Source organism: Eulemur rufifrons, chromosome 21 (assembly GCF_041146395.1).
Source record: "Eulemur rufifrons isolate Redbay chromosome 21, OSU_ERuf_1, whole genome shotgun sequence".
Classification (NCBI taxonomy): Eukaryota; Metazoa; Chordata; class Mammalia; order Primates; family Lemuridae; genus Eulemur; species Eulemur rufifrons.
In genome coordinates this window covers 16312939-16332328 of record NC_091003.1, presented here as the reverse complement: position 1 = coordinate 16332328, position 19390 = coordinate 16312939, and the positions used below count along the sequence as shown (strand labels likewise).

General features: G+C 46.7%; 1 protein-coding gene across 1 annotated transcript in view; it reads left to right on the top strand.

Annotated features, from left to right (window-relative positions):
• The first annotated feature begins 1911 nt into the window (after positions 1-1911).
• LIMK2 (LIM domain kinase 2) overlaps positions 1912-19390 on the top strand; it is a 60193-nt gene continuing 42714 nt past the window's right edge. The window contains exons 1-2 of the mRNA XM_069497010.1: positions 1912-1999; positions 15369-15468. Coding sequence (XP_069353111.1) covers positions 1984-1999; positions 15369-15468 — 116 coding nt within the window. The 5' untranslated portion in view covers positions 1912-1983. The remainder of the gene's footprint in view (positions 2000-15368; positions 15469-19390) is intronic.

The window sequence follows — 19390 nt, the reverse complement described above, 5'->3', positions numbered from 1 at the left end:
AAAAAAAAAAAAAGAAAAGAAAGATATCTCTTGATTATAGCATTTCTACAGATAGCTATTCCTTTCACATTTCAACGTGCATTTCTCAGAGTCACCTGAACTTCCCTGGGAGGAACTTGGGGGAGCTGGCTATCCCCCCACTCCCTACTGGTGAAGATCATAAGGCTGGAGGTAGGAAAGTGGAATGTGAGAGAGAGTGAGGAGGGAGAAGAGATTGATCTGGGTGCCTTGCTGTGGGGCAGAGGGAGAGGGAAGACACCAGGAGGTCTTGGTTCCAAGGCTGCCAGTGTCTTGGTGCCTGGGCAAATACAGTGTAACCCCTTTCTATATGCAGAATGAATAAAATCCCGTCTCCTTTTTGCTAGCCATGAGGTGGCTTGTCATGAGAGTTCCCTGGATTCTTGTTACTTTAATTCAATACACAATCTTGTATTTACTATAATCAATGATTTCCTCAGAAACTTTAAACCTGACTACTGAAAAGCATTCCCAGGAATTAACAGAAGTCAGGCACAGCCCTCCTCCCCAGCACTTTGTGCACACTCAGGACATCAGGGGCCACCTGCCACATCCAGAGGAGAAAAATCTGACCGGCATCTGGTTTGAATTAGATGGTCAGGGCAGGAAGAAAGAGAATTGTGCTCGCCTTTGCTTACCCCAACTCTTGGGACCAGAGGCAGCTGGATTGAACTTTGTCCTTGGTTGGGGGAGGACAGGATCCATTTCCCTAGGCCCCATCCCTGCCTCTTCCTGGTCATTTGGACTTTTTTCCCCCAAGATCTAAATATGATCTAGGGAAATGACAGTTGCCAAAGACTCAGCATGAGAGAATCAGATGGGAGGGTCATCTGGGACTAGCTTACATGGCGACCCTTCATCACACAGAGGACCCCAGTCTCCTTTCAAACCCAGTGAGGGGAAGTGGTTCTCAAAGCCACTCAGCGATCTAGCAACTGCCACAACCCAGCCTGCTGTCCTAAATCCTCATTTGGTGATCTCTCCTTCTCATAAAAGATTCTAAACTGGCCGCCTGCCAGGCAAATCTAGTTCACAGATGTGTTTCAATTGGCCTTCATGGCATTTAAAAATTTTTTTGAATGTTACCAACACTTGAAGAAGTGGGAAATTTCACCTAAATACCTGGATTTGGGGTTTGTTTTGAAAAATTGGAAGACCAGGAATAGCAAGCAGGCCAGTGTTCCAGCAAGGGGCTGCTCCTCTTCCAATGGGGAATACTAGCTCCAGCCGGGGTGCCTTTATTTACGTACCTACTTGGCCTAGACAAGGATCTGCCCCTGGGATGCTGGTTGCGCCATCTCAGTAACGTGTTTGAACTAAAGGTTATCTACTGTCAGCTTAGTCATACTGAGTACAGAGAAATGGTTTCTCGGTGCTGGAAGCTTCTAAGAAAAATCCATCCTCAATTCCCCAACTATTTGTGCGGTAGCCCTAGCTTCTCCACATTCATATTCCTGATTCCAAACACTACTGGAAAGAGCTTTCGACTGGGAGTCAGGAGGCCTGGGTTCCCATCCCAGCTCTGCTCCTAATAAGCTGAGCCATTTCGAGGTAGTCGATCTTGTCCTCTCCGGTCCTCAGCTTTCCCCATGAGTAAAATGAGGACTGGTCTTGCTGAGTTCTAAGAGTGCGCAGTGTTGAGACTTCCGGCCTGCGCAGAATCACCCTCATCAGCTCCAGCATCCAGAGAGAGCGCCCCTCGCGCTAGGGGGCGCCAGGGCCGCCGCGGAGCTGGAGCCGGGGGGCGGGGCCGAGCCCCGGGGGCGGAGCCTGGCATCGGCGGGGCAGAGCGTCGGCAGGCGGGCCCGGGTGCCAGGTGTGGTTTGATCCTCCCCGGGCGCCGTAGGCTGTGCATCCCGCTCGCGCCTGGGGCTGAAGTCCTCCCCAGCCCGAGGCGGTGGCGGGAGCTGAGGGGAGCTGTCGCGGCACCCGCCTCCTGCTCCCCATTTTCGCGCTCCCGGGGCCATGTCCGCGCTGGCGGGTAAGGAAGGGCTTCGCCGCCGGGTCCCGCCGTTATCTCCGAAGCCTGGGCCCGTGGAGCCTGAGGGGAACCGGTGGCCTCTCGGGGATTTCTTGCTGATTGGATCCTCGTGGGTCCGGGCTCTTCGGAAGGAGGACCTGGCGGGGGCATGGGCACAGCGCCCCGGGGTTGGGGCTCTGAGAACTGGGAGGGCGAGGCATCCGGGAGCCGCAGGGCTCTGAGGGGCGGGCAGGTTGGGCGGCTTCCCGCGAGTTGAGCTCTCCGGGAGGAAGGAATTCTGGCTCTACTAGGAGTCTAGTTTTTTGGGGGGGATCTGGTGGCTGCAGGCTCCTAAATTAAAACCCTTTTAAAGGCAGTTGAGGGGCTTGTGGTTCCCTGAGGGTGAGGGCTCCGTGGAATATGGGAAGTACAGGATCCTCTAGGGTTCAGGGCAGTTAGGAGATAGGTGGAGAGGTAGCCTGGGTTCTGGGTTTTCTGTGGAAAACGGAGGAGGATATGACTTACCCACCAGTCCTAAGGTTTCTCGCGGGTATCTTGGTGCCTGAGATCGCCTGGGTCTTGGAGCTCTGTGCAGGAAATACGGGAATATGGACTCCCTTGGGGTTTAGGACAGGACTAGGGTTAAGGAGAGATTGGACCCTTCTTCCTGGGGCTCAAAGATCTGTGCTACAGGTGGGGAAAGTAGGCCCCGTGGGTTTCTGAGTCCTCCCGTGGAAGCTGAGTCTAGAAGGATGTGGCCAAACCCCTCCTGGAAGGAAGAGCTTGCTAAGGGTGAAGGGTGGCTTCAGAGTTGAGTTAGCCATGCCTGCAGTCCCCTCCCTGTCACCCTGCAGCTTCCTGCCCTCTCCGCCTGTTCCCCCAGCATCAGGAACTTTCGGTCTCCTATGTTTTCCAGCCACCTTTGTGGGTGGCCTGGCCTCTGCGTCCACCAGGGTCAGTGTCCAGAGCTTTCTAGAGATAGCAGGAGGGAATGGGGGTGGGCAAGGCTGGATATCTGCCCCCGCTTCCTGGCTCTCGGTCTGTGGATAGTCACTTCCTCTATCCTGAATAGAAGGACCAGGCCACCAATGGGTCACTTCCTCATCATGGGAGCATGGGATTTTCTCCTCATTGGTTATAATAGGTTTCTAGAGAAAGAAAACTAAGGATGGAAATGCCTTCTGTCCCTTCCTTTTAAACAACTTTTTTTTTTAGCTTCCAGAGTTCTCTAACTAAAATGATTTCTAACAGCCGTGTGAACCTTGATTCTTAGAAACTTGTACAAGGTTTCAGAGTGCAATAGTTTTTATCAGATTTTCTCAGTGAACCAAAAAGCTATCTAGAGGTATAAAGCCTCTAGATACATTAGTTTATGCAGTCTTCCATTCATTCAAAGAATATTTGTTGCGTACTTCTATGCCATGCACTTAGTCAAATGCTGAGCAGTATAGTAGTAAACAAAACAGACATAGTCTTTGCCTTTGTGGTGGTTACAGTCTTAGAGATGGATTGTAAGTAATTGAGATATATGCTGTAAGGGTTGAGACAAATAGTTGAGATAGGTGCTGTAAGAGTGCACCCTAAAAAAGCACGTTCATGCTGACCTCTGAGAATAAGTAAAAGTCTGCCAAAGAAAGGGCAAAGAATATTCCATGCAGAGAGAGGGAACAACATAAAAAGGCCCTGAGGGCCAGTGTGGTGGCTCACACTTGTCATCCCAGCGAATTTGGGAGGATTGCTTGAGGCCAGGAAATCAAGACCAGCCTGGGCAGCATAGTGAGACCCTATCTCAATCAATCAATCAGTCAAGGAAAAAAGAAAAAAATAAAGATAAAAAAATACATATAAAAAAATGCCTTTGGACTCTAGGATAAGGGGAAAATAAAAGGCCCTGCCCTAGGAAGGCATGTGGTACTTTTAAGGAGCCAGGAGGTCAGTATGGCTTTTTTATGGGTGAGGAGACTACCACCCAGAAATGAGTTAAGGTTCCATAGCCAAATAAGTTGTGGTGGTCAAGTTCACATTTTCCAGCTTAAAAGTTTAGTGCTTCATCCTCTCTGTATCATAAACAGCAGAACAAGGTTGCCTGTGGAGTCAGAGAAGGAAGCAGGACTTCAGTTTTTACTTGTTATTCTGTCCAAACTGTGTTCCAAGACACCTAAGGTTCCTCTTGTGTAACAGGAGAATCAATAACAAAGAAATCAAATATTTACTGAGTGTCTATGATGTTTACAGCACTGGGCTGGGCCAAGTTTTACCTCTTACAAATTTTAACAGGTGCTAGAGCCAGGAGAGACTTGAGATAGTGTACAGTCTTCTCATTTTACATATAAAGAAACTGAGGCTAAGCAAAGAAAATGGAGTTGTCCAGGGTCACTCAACTAGTGGTAGAACCAGGACCAATGTAGGATTCCTCCTCTAGTGCTCTTTACAATATTCTAGGCTATTTGAGACATACAGGGTCTGGTACATAGTAAGCCCATAATAAGTATTTATGGAAATGAATGATATGTGGTTTGTGCCTTTGAGAAATTCACTGTCCAGGGTGATTAAGAAAAAACAGAGCCAAGCTCAGTGGCTCACACCTGTAATTCCAGCACTTTGGGAGGCAGAGGCAGGAGAATTGCCTGAGGCCAGGAGTCTGAGACCAGCCTGGGCAACATAGTGAGACCCCCGTCTCTATAAAAAAAAAAATTTAAGGCCGGGCGCGGTGGCTCACGCCTGTAATCCTAGCACTCTGGGAGGCCGAGGCGGGTGGATCGCTCGAGGTCAGGAGTTCAAGACCAGCCTGAGCAAGAGCGAGACCCCATCTCTACTAAAAATAGAAAGAAATTATATGGACAACTAAAAATATGTACAGAAAAAATTAGCCGGGCATGGTGGCGCATGCCTGTAGTCCCAGCTACTCAGGAGGCTGAGGCAGGAGGATCGCTTAAGCCCAGGAGTTTGAGGTTGCTGTGAGCGAGGCCGATGCCACGGCACTCACTCTAGCCCGGGCAACAGAGTGAGACGCTGTCTCAAAAAAAAAAAAAAAAAAAAAATTTAAAAGTTAGCTGGGCATGGTGTTATGCGGCTATAGTCCTGCACCACTGTACTTCAGCCTAGGCAATAGAGCGAGACCATCTCTAAGAAAAAAAAAAAAAAAAAAACAGACAAATCAAGATAAGCTCTAATAAAGCCTATAAGTGATAACATTATAAAATTTTAAAGATGGGGGAGAATTCTGTTCATGCATTCATTCCACAAATATATATTGAGTTCCTACTATGTGTCATCCATGTGCCAAGCACTTTCAGCCATGAAACAAGATAGACCCAATCCCTTACCTCTTGGAGTATATGTGCTGGTGGGGAGAGATAGTAAGTATATAAATATCATAACCAGAAATAAATGCTTTGAAGGGAAATAAAGTAGGATGGTGTAGTAGTAGGAGCAGTGGGTAGTCAGGGAGTGTGCTTGGCATGGTCAGAGAATATCAGGGTATCCAGAATGGCTGTCAGTTTTGGTCAGGGAATACTTTTTTTTTTTTTTGAGACAGAATCTTGTTCTGTCTCATGGTGTCATCATAGCTCATTGCAACCTCCAACTCCTGAGCTCAAGTGATCCTCCTACCTCAGCCTCCTGAGTAGTTGGGACTACAGGCGTGCTCCACCATGCCCAGCTGATTTTTTCTATTTTTATTAGAGACGAGGTCTTGCTTTTGCTCAGGCTGGTCTTGAACTCCTGACCTCAAGCGATCCTCCCGACTCAGCCTCCCAGAGTGCTAGGATTATAGGTATGAGCCACCACGTCCAGCCAGGGAATACTTCTAGGAGGAGATAAGTTTTGAGAAATCTTAAATAGCTTTAAAAAAGGTGGGAGGTAACCAAGCACAGTGGCTCACACCTGTAATCCCAGCACTTTGGGAGGCCAAGGCAAGAGGATCACTTGAGGTCAGGAGTTTGAGACCAGCCTAGGCAACATAGTGAGACTAGGCTGAGTTGGATGGCCCTGGATATGGGATGGAGGGAGCAGAGTAGGGTCCAAGAGGACCAGAAGGTTTCAAAGCTGAATAAAAACCCATCATGTTCAAGAGGCTATATTAGGCTTTTTGCACATTCGCGATGGGTTTTCTGCATCTTCTGGAGGCTGAGCAGATTCCTAACCTAGGGCTGGCTTCTGGTCAGTGTGAATTTGAGAGGCCTAGGCTTCGGGGCATACTAGGGAGTGGTGGGGCACACCTGCATGCATCACTTTGACATTTCAGTGAGAGCACTTAAAACTGTAGCAGTCTCTTACAAGTGTATCTTTTTTTCTCATCCTTGATCTTTCTTTATACAGTAGCAAGAATTAGGCCTTTTACCTATTAACTTACATCAAATAGTAGCTAGAACATGGATTCCTTTAATCGCTTGAGCCCCAGAGTTCGAGGCTACAGTGTGCTGTGATTGCACTACTGTACTCTGGCTTGGGCAACAGAGCGAGACTCTTGTCTCTTAAAAAAAAAAGAAAAAAGAAAAATTCCTTGAGCATTCACCATGGGATTCTATTTTGTCAAGTCTTTCTGCCTATAATTTGTCTAGGAAAGAAAGCCTAAAATGTAAAGAAAGGCTTTGGAGACTAGCAGACCTGTGGTTTAATTCTAGCTCTAACACTTATTAGGTAAGTAGTTCAATTTCCTCGTCAGTAAAATAAGAACAATAATAGTCCTTTAATACTAGTCCTTGTCTCATGAGATCTTTGTATTTAATTAGTTTGTACTTGCATAGTGCCTGGGACACTGCCTGGCACATAGGAAGAACTCAAAGATGCCCCCCGCCCCCATTGACAATGAGTAGGGAACTACGATATGAGAATATATGCATTGGCTAACCAGTTCTCTGATAAAGAGATTCTTTGCAGGCTTTCTCCTAGATAAAAAAATGCCTACTCATTCACAGCTAAGTAAACTGGTTGGAAGTGAGAGCCTGGGTGGCCTGAAAGCCACAGGAACCATCTGTCTCATTTGTCTGTCTACAATGTATCTTATTACTGTACTGAGCCTGCCCTGCCCCCAGCACCTGGTTTGTCCCTCTCTGACATGTTATTTCTGTACATGTCCTTGTCCCCCACACCGAATGAGTACTTACCAGGGGACCCAGTAGTTCCTGGCCTCATCTGTGCCTTGCACACAGGCACCTAGAAAAAGTTTGCTGAATTTGGTTTGAGAACATTCCCTTCAGATTTTAGAGGTTAGTGTATTCAACTCAGCCTTTTCGCTGGCCAACGTCCTAGATATACATGTAAGAAGGAAGAGAAGTAACTCACAAACTGGTCCAATTAAGTGCCAGTCACTGCGGGAGGTATTTTCACATCTATTACATTATTTCTTTTAATCCACTTGGTAATCCTGTATGGTAAGTGGTATTAACCTCTTTTTAAAGATTAGGAGACAAGCCCAGAGAGGTTAAATAATTTGCCCAAGGACACAGAGGCAAACAGTAACAGAGCCAGCTTTCAAATCAAAGTCTTAACTGCAGTTCTTTTGCTTAACCTTCACACATTTTCCCTAATAAACTAAAGAAGGGAAGAATAGAACGGCAGCAAGAACGAGACTTTCTGAGATACCTGTGTCTGGGCCTCAACGTGAAAAATGAGAGGCCCGGGCTTGGTGTCACAGACTTTCAGAGCTGGAATAAATCATTTGATCTCTCCTTCTATGAATGAAGAATCTAAGGTTTAGGGAAGTTCAGAAGCTCCTTTAAAAACCATCTAATCTTTTTTTCCTGAGACACTCACACTCCCTTTGGTAATATTTGGTAAATTAGTGAAGAAGAAAACCCTTTGGGATACAGGAGAGAGTATCTAGAGAAAGGTTCATCATTACTGTTAGTCTTGTTGGTAGTTATTTCCTTAAAATGTGATATTTTTCTCTTGGCTGTTCCCCACCAGTTGCTGCCCTGCCCTGCTTCCTGCTTTGTCCCGGAACAAGTGGGATTTATATACCTGACCTGCCAATTCCCAGGGGGCCCCGTGGTTACCATACTTGTTGTTTTATACTGCACTGAATTGGCTGGGTTTTGTTCCTGATTCTCATTGTCTGGTGGAACATGAGAAGCTTCAAAGATTTTTTTCAAATGAAAGGATAGGATCTGTACATGGCGTTAGGGTCTCGAACTCCTCTCAAGTGCTTAGGTATTTCTCACCACTTTGAGGCCCGAAAAGGACTAGTTTGCAGAAACTCACTTCTTAGACCAAGTCTAAGGTGAGTGTTGTAGGAAATGCACTGGCTCTGAGCTGGGGTACCGGATCAAGCCCTTCTACTGTGTAACTGTGGTCTTGAGCAAGTCTCAACTTGTCTGAAGCTGCATAGGGTAGTAATAAAAATGCAACTGGCCTGGGAGCCTCAGAGCATGTGTTTGAGTCCCTGCTGGACTAGCGTTCACCAGCTTTGTGATGGTTAGGCAACTCTATTCTCCTTCTCCAAGCCCGTTTTTCTTTTGGAAAAATGAAATGGTTAGATTAGATTAGATGACTTTAAAGACTCTTCCAGCCTTATCATCCTGTTATCCTAATGCCTGCCCAGTGGATTCACAGATTGAGGATTGCATCATAGTTGTCGCAACGTTATTAAGTTGGGAGAGAAGCATATATGAAACGAATATATTTTATAACACGATTCAAAAGATCCTGAAGGTGAGAACCTTTGTAACAAGCCATTTGTTGGCAGTTCTCACCTTGTTTGCATTGTACATTTACTACTTCTTAAAAGCAACAAATTCCAATAATAACGGAAGGCACAGTTTTCTGTTTATTAAATACCTAATAGGGGCCCCTTATTGTTTGAGGCTGCTGTGAACATTTACTTAATTAAGCTCCCTTTCTGGACTCTTAACAATCAGTAGCCACTGTTGACAAGTCTGCAAATGTGAGAGGTAAACACTGTAGAGGGAGAAGGCGAACAGCCTGGTACAGTGAGATACTTTCCTAGGGGAAGAACTTCCCAGGCAGACTGGACTCTGGATTGGTCTTCCACCGGGCTTTGTAGAAATCCCTAAGACTTTGCACTCCAGTATTATATTTCTCTTTTTTTATTTATTTATTTATTTTTTTTTTTTGAGACAGTCTCACTCTGTTGCCTGGGCTAGAGTGCCGTGGCATCAGCCTGGCTCACAGCAACCTCAAACTCCCGGGCTCAAATGATCCTCCTGCCTCAGCCTCCCGAGTAGCTGGGACTACAGGCATGTGCCACCATGCCTGGCTAATTTTTTCTATATATATTTTTAGTTATCCAGCTAATTTCTTTCTATTTTTTAGTAGAGAGAGGGGGTCTTGCTCTTGTCAGGCTGGTCTCGAACTCCTGACCTTGTGCGATCTTCCTGTCTCGGCCTCCTAGAGTGAGTGCTAGGATTACAGGCATGAGCCACCGCGCCCGGCCTATATTTCTCTTATATTTCCTAGAAGAGAGGTTGTGAGAGAATCAGGATCATTGACTTTCAAGATTGTTAAGGGAGCTAAAGAGAATATCCTTGCTCAAGTATTTTCTAACAGAAAAGCAGCGTGAATGCATAACAGATAAACTAAGGCCAAGTTTATCTACATAAGACTTTACCCATAGCTAGTCTGGGAGCCAGAACACTCATTCCCGTGGAATCATCCCTGCTGACCTTTGGAGCTTATCTTTGGAAATTACCTTTATTGCTGGCAGTTGGATCCAGTTGGATTCGCCACACAAAGGAGTGTCTGTTCTGCATCAGGCCCTGTGCTAGGCCCTGGCAGCATGGAGATGACTAAGATGCAATTCTTGCTGGACACAGTGGTGTATGCCTGTAGTCCTAGCTACTTGGGAGGCTGAGGCGGGAGCATCACTTGAGTGCAGGAGTTCTGGGCTGTAGTGCACTATGCCGATTGGGTGTCCGCACTAAGTTAGGCATCAGTGTGCCGACCACCCAGGAGCAGGGGACCACCAGGTTGCCTAAGAGGGGTGAACCGGCCCAGCTCAGAAACGGAGCAGGTCAAAACTCCCGTGCTGATCAGTAGTGGGATCGTGCCTGTGAATAGCCACTGCACTCCAGCCTGGGCAACAAAGCAAGACCCCATCTCTAAAAAAAAAAAAAAAAAAGATACATTCTTGCCCTCTAGAGCTGGCATGGGGTGGGGAGAGGAGAGTGGAGAGAGAGGGACTGAAGGAGACAGAAATATGCAAAGTGAACTTTAATTAAAGAACAAGTGATATAAAACAAGTATAAACACAATCAAATAAATACTACCTGCCTTTAGATGACCATCAAGAGAGGATAGAAGTTTGATTAAGGGAAAAGATGGGGAAAGTATCTTATACTTAAAGAAGTAGCTTGAGGTGTGAATGTTAGTCTACAAGAACATGAATGTGTATGGCAGGAATAGAAAACAGATCAAATTGTAATGAGAGGCCAGGAGCAGTGGCTCACGCCTGTAATCCCAGCTCTTTGGGAGGCCAAGGCAGGAGGATCACTTGACGCCAGGAGTTTAAAACCAGCCTGGGCAACATAGCAAAACCCCATCTCTACAGAAAATTTAAAAAGTTAGCCAGGTGTGGTGGTGAGCACCTGTACTTCTTGCTCCTAGGGAGCCTGAAGTGGGGGGATCACTTGTACCCAGGAGTTTGGGGCTGTAGTGAGCTATGATCACACCACTGTACTCTAGCCTGGGGGATTGAGGGAGACACTATCTCAAAAAAAAAAAAAAAAAAAAGATGTTAGTAGAGCATCCCTTTGTAAGGAATGATGAGAGATAAATGTTCTTTGGGGCCATGTTGTGAGGGCCATTTACTCTTTCAATAAATGTTTACTGAAGGACTGTAGCAGGCCAGGGGCCAGACTTGCAGACTTGGTTCCCCTTGTCCTTTGAAGGTAACAATAGCCAACTTTAAAGATGTGCAAGTTTTGTTCCTACTTCAGGACTTTTGCACATGTCCCACCCTCAACTCCCATCTCCAGTGTTATCCTTCCCTCCCCCTTTTTTGCCTAAATTGATTTAATTTATTTTTTTAGATGGTCTTGCTCTGTCACCTGGGCTAGAGTGCAGTGGCATCATCATGGCCCACTGCAACCTCAAACTCCTGGCCTCAAGCCATCCCCCTGCCTCAGCCTCCTGAGTAGCTGGGACTGTAGGCATGCTCTACCATGCCTGGCTAATTTCTCTATTTTTTCTAGAGTCGGGGTCTCACTCTTGCTCAGACTGGTCTCAATCTCCTGGCCTCAAGCAGTCCTTCCACCTCAACCTCCCAAAGTGCTAGGATTACAGGCGTGAGCACCACACCTGGCCTGCCTGGTTAATTTGAGTGCAGTGGCATCATCATAGCTCAAACTTCTGGGCTCAAGTGATCCTCCTGCCTCAGGCTCCCAAGTAGGTGGGGCTACAGGTACATGCTACCATGCCCAGCTAATTTTTCTATTTTATATAGAGATGGGGTCTTGTTCTTGCTCATGCTGATCTTGAACTCCTGACCTTAAGGAATGTTGCCCCCGGGCCTCCCAGAATGCTAGGATTAGGCATGAGCCACCGCGCCCATATATTCATCCTTTAGAACTCAGCGTGGAAATTACTTCCTCAAGGAATACGCCTTTGCCCTGCCCTGTTTTCCTAGTTGATATCTCCTTCATACCACTTGCCCCAATTATGAATAATTATATTATTGTTTAATATTTGCTCTATAATCTCTCTCTTGCTTACTGCTCTCTCCCCAACACAGTGTTAGATACATAGTTGGCATGCAATAAATACTTGCTGAAAGACTGAAGTGTGTCCATTGAATTTAGCAATAAACGATCACTGTTGACCTTAGTGAGACAGTTTCAGAGAAATGGTGGGGGTGGAAGCCAGATTGCAGTGTGTTATGCAGTAAGTGGGAAGTGAGGAAATGAGAGCAGTGATGTGTAGGCACCCTTTTTTTTTTTTTTTTTTTTTTTGAGACAGAGTCTCGCTCTGTTGCCCTGGCTGGAGTGCAGTGGCATCATCATAGCTCACTGCAACCTCAAACTCCTGGGCTCAAGCGACCCTCCTACCTTAGCCTCCCAAGTGGCTGGGACTACCAGTGCATACCCCCATGTCCAGCTAATTTTTCTATTTTATGTAGAGACGGGGTCTTGTTCTTACTCAGGCTGGTCTCGAACTCCTGACCTCAAGCAATCCTCCCGCCATGGCCTCCCAGAGTGCTAGGATTATGGGCGTGAGCCACTGCACCTGGCCTAGGCAACTTCTTCATACGTGTGACTCTGAAGGGGAGAAGCAAGGGTGGTAGCTAGAGGAGAAAATGGGGTCCAGAGGTTTTTTTGATGGGAATGACTTGCACTTGTTTAAATGATAATGAGAAGGAGCCGATGCAAAAGAGGGAGCACACACAGATAACTGAAAGTGCACATCTTCCAGGAGGTTAGGCAGGATGGAATGCAGAACAGGAGTGCCATGCTGAATAGTCCAGCCTTTGTTGTGTAGACATTGGGTAGTCCGACCTGGAGCAGAGAGCGCTTGGCGTCTGGGTGAGCCAGCTCGGATTGTGCAGTAGACGGGGAAGAGAAGCCAAAGACCTGAACTAGGGCTGGGGTAGAGGACGGGGAAGGACTAGAGAGACATTTGGAAGGTTGGGCCAGGAAGATATGAGAGGAAGGAGTAGAGGGTCTTGATTTTGGGTCCTTCATGCGTAACACGGAGCAGGTGCTAAAATAAGTGATGATTGAATGGCTGTGAGTTTCTCAAGACTGGAGAAAGCCACACAGGCTCTGGAGGGTGTGGCAATAACAGGTTGTCTCAAATATCTTCATAGTAGAAAGTCCTGATCCTCTTTGCATTTTGGAAACAGCCAGAAGTCATTCAGAGCCAAGATGCTGAATTGTTGAGTAAGTGGGTGGTCAGGTTAGAGACTGTTCCTTTGGGGTTAAAAAGTAAAAGCAAAAAACAAGGTGCGGCTCTAAAATAATGAGATTTGCTGGGAATGGGGCCTGGCAGTTCATAAACTGACCCTGAAAGCCCTCCCATGTAAGAGTTTTGAAAATCTTTCAAGCAGGTACTCCAGAACTTGGAAGATCCGTTTGGATGTCTGTGTTTATTAAAAACCCTGTCAGTAATTCATTGTCTGGCCCAGTGTCTGTAACCTGACCTGGGCCTGGTTTGAATGAGTCTCTGACTTTCTACTTTGGAGTTTGGAATGAGGCAGACCTGAGTTTGAGAGCCTGCTCTGCCACTTGGCCAGGCACCCCTCTGCCCAGCCCTGAGTTTTAATTCTCTCATCTGTTAAATGAGAATGATGGTGCGCTCTCTGCCCCCTGCCACTCCCCCTGCCAAAAAAAAAAGGCTCCTCTTGAGTGTCTGAGAATTTAGATCCAGGGGCAATGGGCGATGGGCGTATTTCTGTCTTGTCACTGAGGAACTAGGGGAGGCGAGTGGATGGGTTGAGGTGGTGTTTTAAAGCCTTCTGCTAGCTTAATTCTCCCCTGGGGTACCAGAAGGACAGCTGTGTACACTGGCTGCCCCAGAATGGTGCTGAGCAATCTTGAAGTGCCGGGAGTCATGCTTTGTCTATTCATGGCCCCTGTGCCTGCGAAACAGGGTTCGGTGACAGTCACTGTGCCCATGGCAGTCTGGAGTTACCCAGAGAGAACAAAGCTGCATACACAGGGCACACAAGGGAGTCTTGTAACAACCTTGTCCTGCTTTCTAGGGCTGAGTCAGGTACCACAGCTTGATCTCAGCTGCCCTCTCTAGTTCAAGAATTTGGCATCTGAGCCATACCAGGAGTATTGTGTTTTATTCAGGGCACCTCCCTTGTGGAGGAACATATACTGACTCTGTGCTTCCGTCCATGCTGATCTCTCAGCCTGCACAACCCTTCCCCATCCGTTCTCAGCCTTTGGTACATCTTCCCCATCTTTCAAGGCTCAGCTCTAGTGTCAGCTTCCTCTACAAAGACTTTCCTGGCTCCCTCATTGGCGTGAACAGGTGCTCACGTGGTGGAGTGGACAGAGCAGAGACTTTAAAATGAGGCAGACCTGAGTTTGAGTGCTAGATCTGCCACGTGGCCAGTCACCCCTGCTCCCAGCCCCGAGTTTCCGTTTTCTCATCCGTTAAATGGGTCTAATAATGCCTGTCTTACAGGATTGTTTTGAGAATTAAATGATAGTGGGTCTGTGAAGGCACCTGGCACAGTTCTTGGCATATTGGAGGCATTCATTAAATGTTTGTTCTTTCCCTTTTATACCCATTAACTTTTGTTTCTCTGAACTAAAGTAGTCCTTTGCTTCTACCTCTGAAATAACGTCTAAGTGACAAATCACAATATGAAATATTGGAGAGTGTTTATTTTCCTGTTGATTTATTTTTAATTTTTCTTATAGATAGGGTCTTGTTCTATCACCCAGAGTAGAGTGCAGTGGCCTGATCATAGCTCACTGTAACCTCAAATCTTGGGTTCAAGCGATTCTCCCACCTCAGCCTCCCAAGTCACTGGGATTACAAGGCTTGAGCCACTGCTGAATTTCCTCCTTAAGGAGCAGAGATGATGTTATCCAACAGCCTCCAATGTAGAGCTTTTTTTTTTTTTTATTCTTATTTTAGCATATTGTGGGGGTACAATGTAGAACTTTGTATCAAGAGGACCAAGGATATTGGTTGAATGAATGAGCTCCTTGATAAGGTAGTGGAAAATTTGAAAGAAACAGGGCTTGTAAGGAATAAGAAAAGGCAATAACATGTTTAACCCAGAGAAGTTTCTGGGTGCTGGCTGTGAACAGTCTTAGGAAGGGCTGACATTGAAAAGAGGAAGACCTGTTCATTTCTTCTACTCAGAGGTATAAGCAACAGCTGAAAGTTCTAGGAAAAGGCAGGTTTTGTTTCAGTAGAAAAAGGAACATCTGGGCACGGTGGCTCACGCCTGTAATCCTAGCACTCTGGGAGGCCAAGGTGGGAGGATCGCGTGAGCTCAGGAGTTTGAGACCAGCCTGAGCAAGAGTGAGACCCCGTCTCTACTAAAAATAGAAACAAAAGATTAGCCGGGCATGGTGGCTCACACCTGTAGTCCCAGCTACTTGGGAGGCTGAGACAGGAGGATTGCTTGAGCCCAGAAGTTTGAGGTTGCTGTGAGCTAGGCTGATGCCACGGTACTCTAGCCTGGGCAACAGAGTAAGACTCTGTCTCAGAAAAAAAAATCAGAACCATTTTAAAAAATGAAATGAGGCTCCTTCTGGGGCCATGAGTTCCCTGTACTTGGAGAAATGAGCAGAGGTTGTACAAGTGCTTACCAGAGATCTTGTGGAGGGGGAACTGCAAGTAGCAGAGCATTGGCCTAACCCTTTCAATATGAGATTCTGTTAACTCGATCTCATTCTGCATGGTAGGAATCCTGTTCCTTTGCCTCTTTGCTGCTTTGGGTCTCTGAACCTCTCGGTTTTGTGTGCAGGTGAAGATGCTTGGAGGTGTCGGGGTTGTGGGGACCACGTTGCTCCAAGTCAGAGGTTGTACAGGACTGTCAACGAAGCCTGGCACAGCTCCTGCTTCCGGTAAGTGAGTCTGTCCTCCTGTCTTTACCATTGTACTTCCAGGCACTATTTCATTTTCTGGAAAATAGAGAAAAAAATTTCAATCTCAGTGTAACGGTGGGAATAGGAGCTTGCTAAAGAAGAGCTCATGACCAAACCTCAAGTGTGGCCCTCCTGAAGCCAGGTTAAATTGGAAGAGCCACAAATGCTGGAGGCAGGGTAGGGGGACGGTTGGAGCCCTTTCCAGGGTTTCTCCCAGAACAATCATTTTATGGGTGAGGACACTGAGGCCTAGAAAGAGAGACTTTCTCATGGCTGCACTTCTGGTTATGCAGTTGCCTCAAGGATCGTTTTCAGTGTGGTTGGCAGAGCTGGCTCTTCTTCAGTGTGGGATGCCTCCCTAACTTCCTTCTTTTTTTTTTTTTTTTGAGACAGAGTCTCGCTCTGTTGCCCGGGCTAGAGTGCGGTGGCGTCAGCCTAGCTCACAGCAACCTCAAACTCCTGGGCTCAAGTGATCCTTCTGCCTCAGCCTCCCGAGTAGCTGGGACCACAGGCATGGGCCACCATGCCCCGCTAATTTTTTTTCTACATATATTTTTAGCTGTCCAGATCATTTCTTTCTACTTTTTTTAGTAGAGACGGGGTCTCGCTCTTGCTCAGGCTGGTCTCAAACTCCTGACCTCGAGCAATCCTCCTGCCTTGGGCCTTCCAAAGTGCTAGGATCACAGGCGTGAGCCACTGCGCCCGGCCACGCTTCCTTCTTTTTGATATTAACTTTATTATAGCTCTTAGATTATTTTTGGAGGCAACTCAGTTTCTTGAAAATTATACAGACTTTAAAGTCAGATTTGTTCCTCTTTGTTTCTGCTGCCTGAGGCTCAGTTTCCTCCTTTGGAAAACAGGGATGTTAAATAAGCTATCTCTCATAGATTTGTGGAGATTGAATGAAATGATAGATGCTAAGCACCCAGTACATGGTAGGCACCCACTGAATGGTGGTTCCTTCCCCCATCAGATCGGAATCCTCAGGGGTGGGAGGAGCTTGTCCTTGTATTCTCCAGGACATAAACCAGTGCCTGGCCCCTAGTCATTCCACATGGGTGGAATGAGGAACTGTCCGCTCTGGAGGGAGGCTGGGTGGACATGTCTGGCCCCGAAGGTCTGAAGTGGTCAGGCTGTGCTCATGTCTTGAGAATAAGACCGACTGTAGACAGGCACCATGTGCTGTAAATTCCAGCTCCCACACACAGCTCTTGTTGTAAAGCATCCCCTGTGCTGATATCAAGTGATTTAATTGACCTTTAAACACTTGCCTTCCCCTGGGAACTATGTGGGGGGTTGGCGCAGAGATATCTGGCCTCTAGAAGAGTTGGAGAGGAACCAACATTTTCCTGCCCTTTCAGCTGTAACTCAGAGCTCTCAAATCCTCTCTGTGGATCTTACGCTTTGGTTCCTCCTCCCTTTACTCCCAGAAAGGGAGTTCCATTTGCCTTTTCTGTTCCATTTAGTATGACAGAAGCAGTGAGTATCAGAGCTCTAAGGGACCTTGTAGCCCTTTCATGTTACAGCTGAGACTAACAAGTAGCATCAGAACCCAGTGAGTTCACAGACTGGGTCTTGCCTTGGCATCTAACCCATATGGTCATATTTGTTCTTGCTGTTTTTCTATTTGTATGAATATTTTCTATCCAAAATAAGCGAGACACAGTATAGCAAGCTAATCTTAGGAATTTCTGGATTCTCTTAGAGCTAAAGAACTTCAGAACTAGTAGGGACCAACTACTGCATGGTATAACCCCTTCACATCACAGATGAGAGGCCTGAAACCAAAAGGACTTGTTCAAGATCACTTAGACCATGAATGCCAAGAGGTGGCCTTAAAATTGAGGCCTTGGGTCATTTGTAGAGCTGGTCAGATGCTAACTGGTTAGCTCTGTGTGTGTGAGAGAGAGAGAAAGAGAGAGAGAGAGACAGAAAGAACATACACAAATACATATATATAAGGAAGAAGTAAGGCACATTAGCCTGGTGGATAAGAGTACAAGCCATAGAATAAGACTGTGGTTTTAAATCCTGGCTTTGCAATTTATTAACTGACTTCTCTGAGCTTCATTCACCTCATCTGTAAAATGAAGATAAGGATACTACTCATCCCACATGGTTGTTAGGGAGGATTAAACGTGATAACCTATATAAAGTGACTAGCATAGCACTTGACACATAGAAAACCCTTAATAATCAATAGCTGTCACTTCATATTATTTTGTGAGTGTGTGTCTACATACACCTGCAATTGTACATTTATTCCTTTATTACACGTTCATTGGTCATGGGGAGCATCTGGGTTCAGCCTCCTGGTTGCAGCTTCACCTCAAGGACAGAGACTCTCTAATCCAGCTCTTTCCCAGGGTAAATTTAAACTGGATGCCATGCCACCCTCAGGTGGAGCCTGGTCATTTGCCCTGGAGAGAGCAGCCATCTTTTGGATCAATTTGATTTTTGCCCAAATTGGAAGAAGATCTTCGAGGCTGGGAAGACTATTTGTCTGACCCTAGAGATAACTTGGGTTATGAGGAGCATGGGGCATCAGCCTGCGTGGTCGTTTGAGATCTCTTCCACTCCAGCTTGCCAGTGATTCTCTGATGAATTTAGAGTGCATGGGTGTAGGCCTGCTAGAAGCAGGACTCTCCCTCTGTGCTACTCAGAGAAAGTCATTCTTCATGGCCCCCTTCCACCCTTGCTCTTACCCAGCAGGGCTACAGTTACAATAAAGGAAATGACTTTTCTTCTCCCCTTCCCCTGACACCTTTGTTTTCCTAGTCACAGGGTGGGGCTGGATATTGAATGGAGACATTGCTGGGGTCCGGTCCAAACTCCTCCCCTCCCCTCGCCTCCTCCTTACACTACCCCATCCCCCTGTCTGTAGTCATATCCGTAATCCTGCCTCTCACAGCCTTCTGACAGATTCTCAGGTGCACAGGACAATAGGAAGCCACTTAAAAGTGGAACCTGGGGTTGTGCAGTGGAGGCCAGCTGACAAACTTCTGGAAATAGCCCAGTCTGTAAGTGTACTGGTGTCGTTAGGCACCTGGCCAGGATCCTTCTGATCTCCTGGACGCATGGCTGACCAGCCCTGCTGCTGCTTCTCCCCAGCCTTCTCAACAGGCCTTTTTAAACTCTGTGTACCTCTGGCTTTCCCTTGAGCAGTGCCATTGATTCTAGATCTGGGGATATTCTCTCTGAAGCTCTCTGGAACTGGCTCCCTCTCCTTGGGAGAGGCCAGGAGAGCGGCCAGGGTACATGTTGTTTGTAGCTTGGTAAGTTAAATTGTGGAGCTATGAATGGTGACCTGGCCTCTTGGCAAGCCAAAGAACCTTGACAACTTTTCTGACGATTGTCCCTTCACCCTTGTCAGAGGTATTTGGCCTAGAAGGAGGTAAAAGCTGCACCTGTCACTCTTTATGGGCCTGACCTGGGTCTCTGTGGCTTGGCCTAACAGCATTATCACAGGGAAAATCCACCACTCTCAAGGCTCCTGGGAACTCTCGGGGCCTCCTTTCCCAGGATCACAAACCTAGACTATTTGAGCTTTCGCTTTTGAGAAGTGATTACCAATGACTATGCTCTGGAAAAGAGCCAGTGCAGATAGAAGACTGGTCATTTCATCAGGCAACAGACCGTTTCCGCTAAATTTGTGACTCCAGGAAGGCGAGTGAAGAAATGACACACGTAGCAACCAGAGACTATGTTGTAATATGCTGGGTGACAACAAGGTACTTTCTGTCATGCTGAAAGCTGTATTCATTTTCTCACTTTCACTCCTATCTAAACAAGTGTGGTAGAATCACAACCTCAGTAATAGGTACCATTTATTGAGTGCTCCATGCCAGACACTGTCCTAAGCATTTCACATGCCTTATCCTGTTTAATCCTTACAATAACC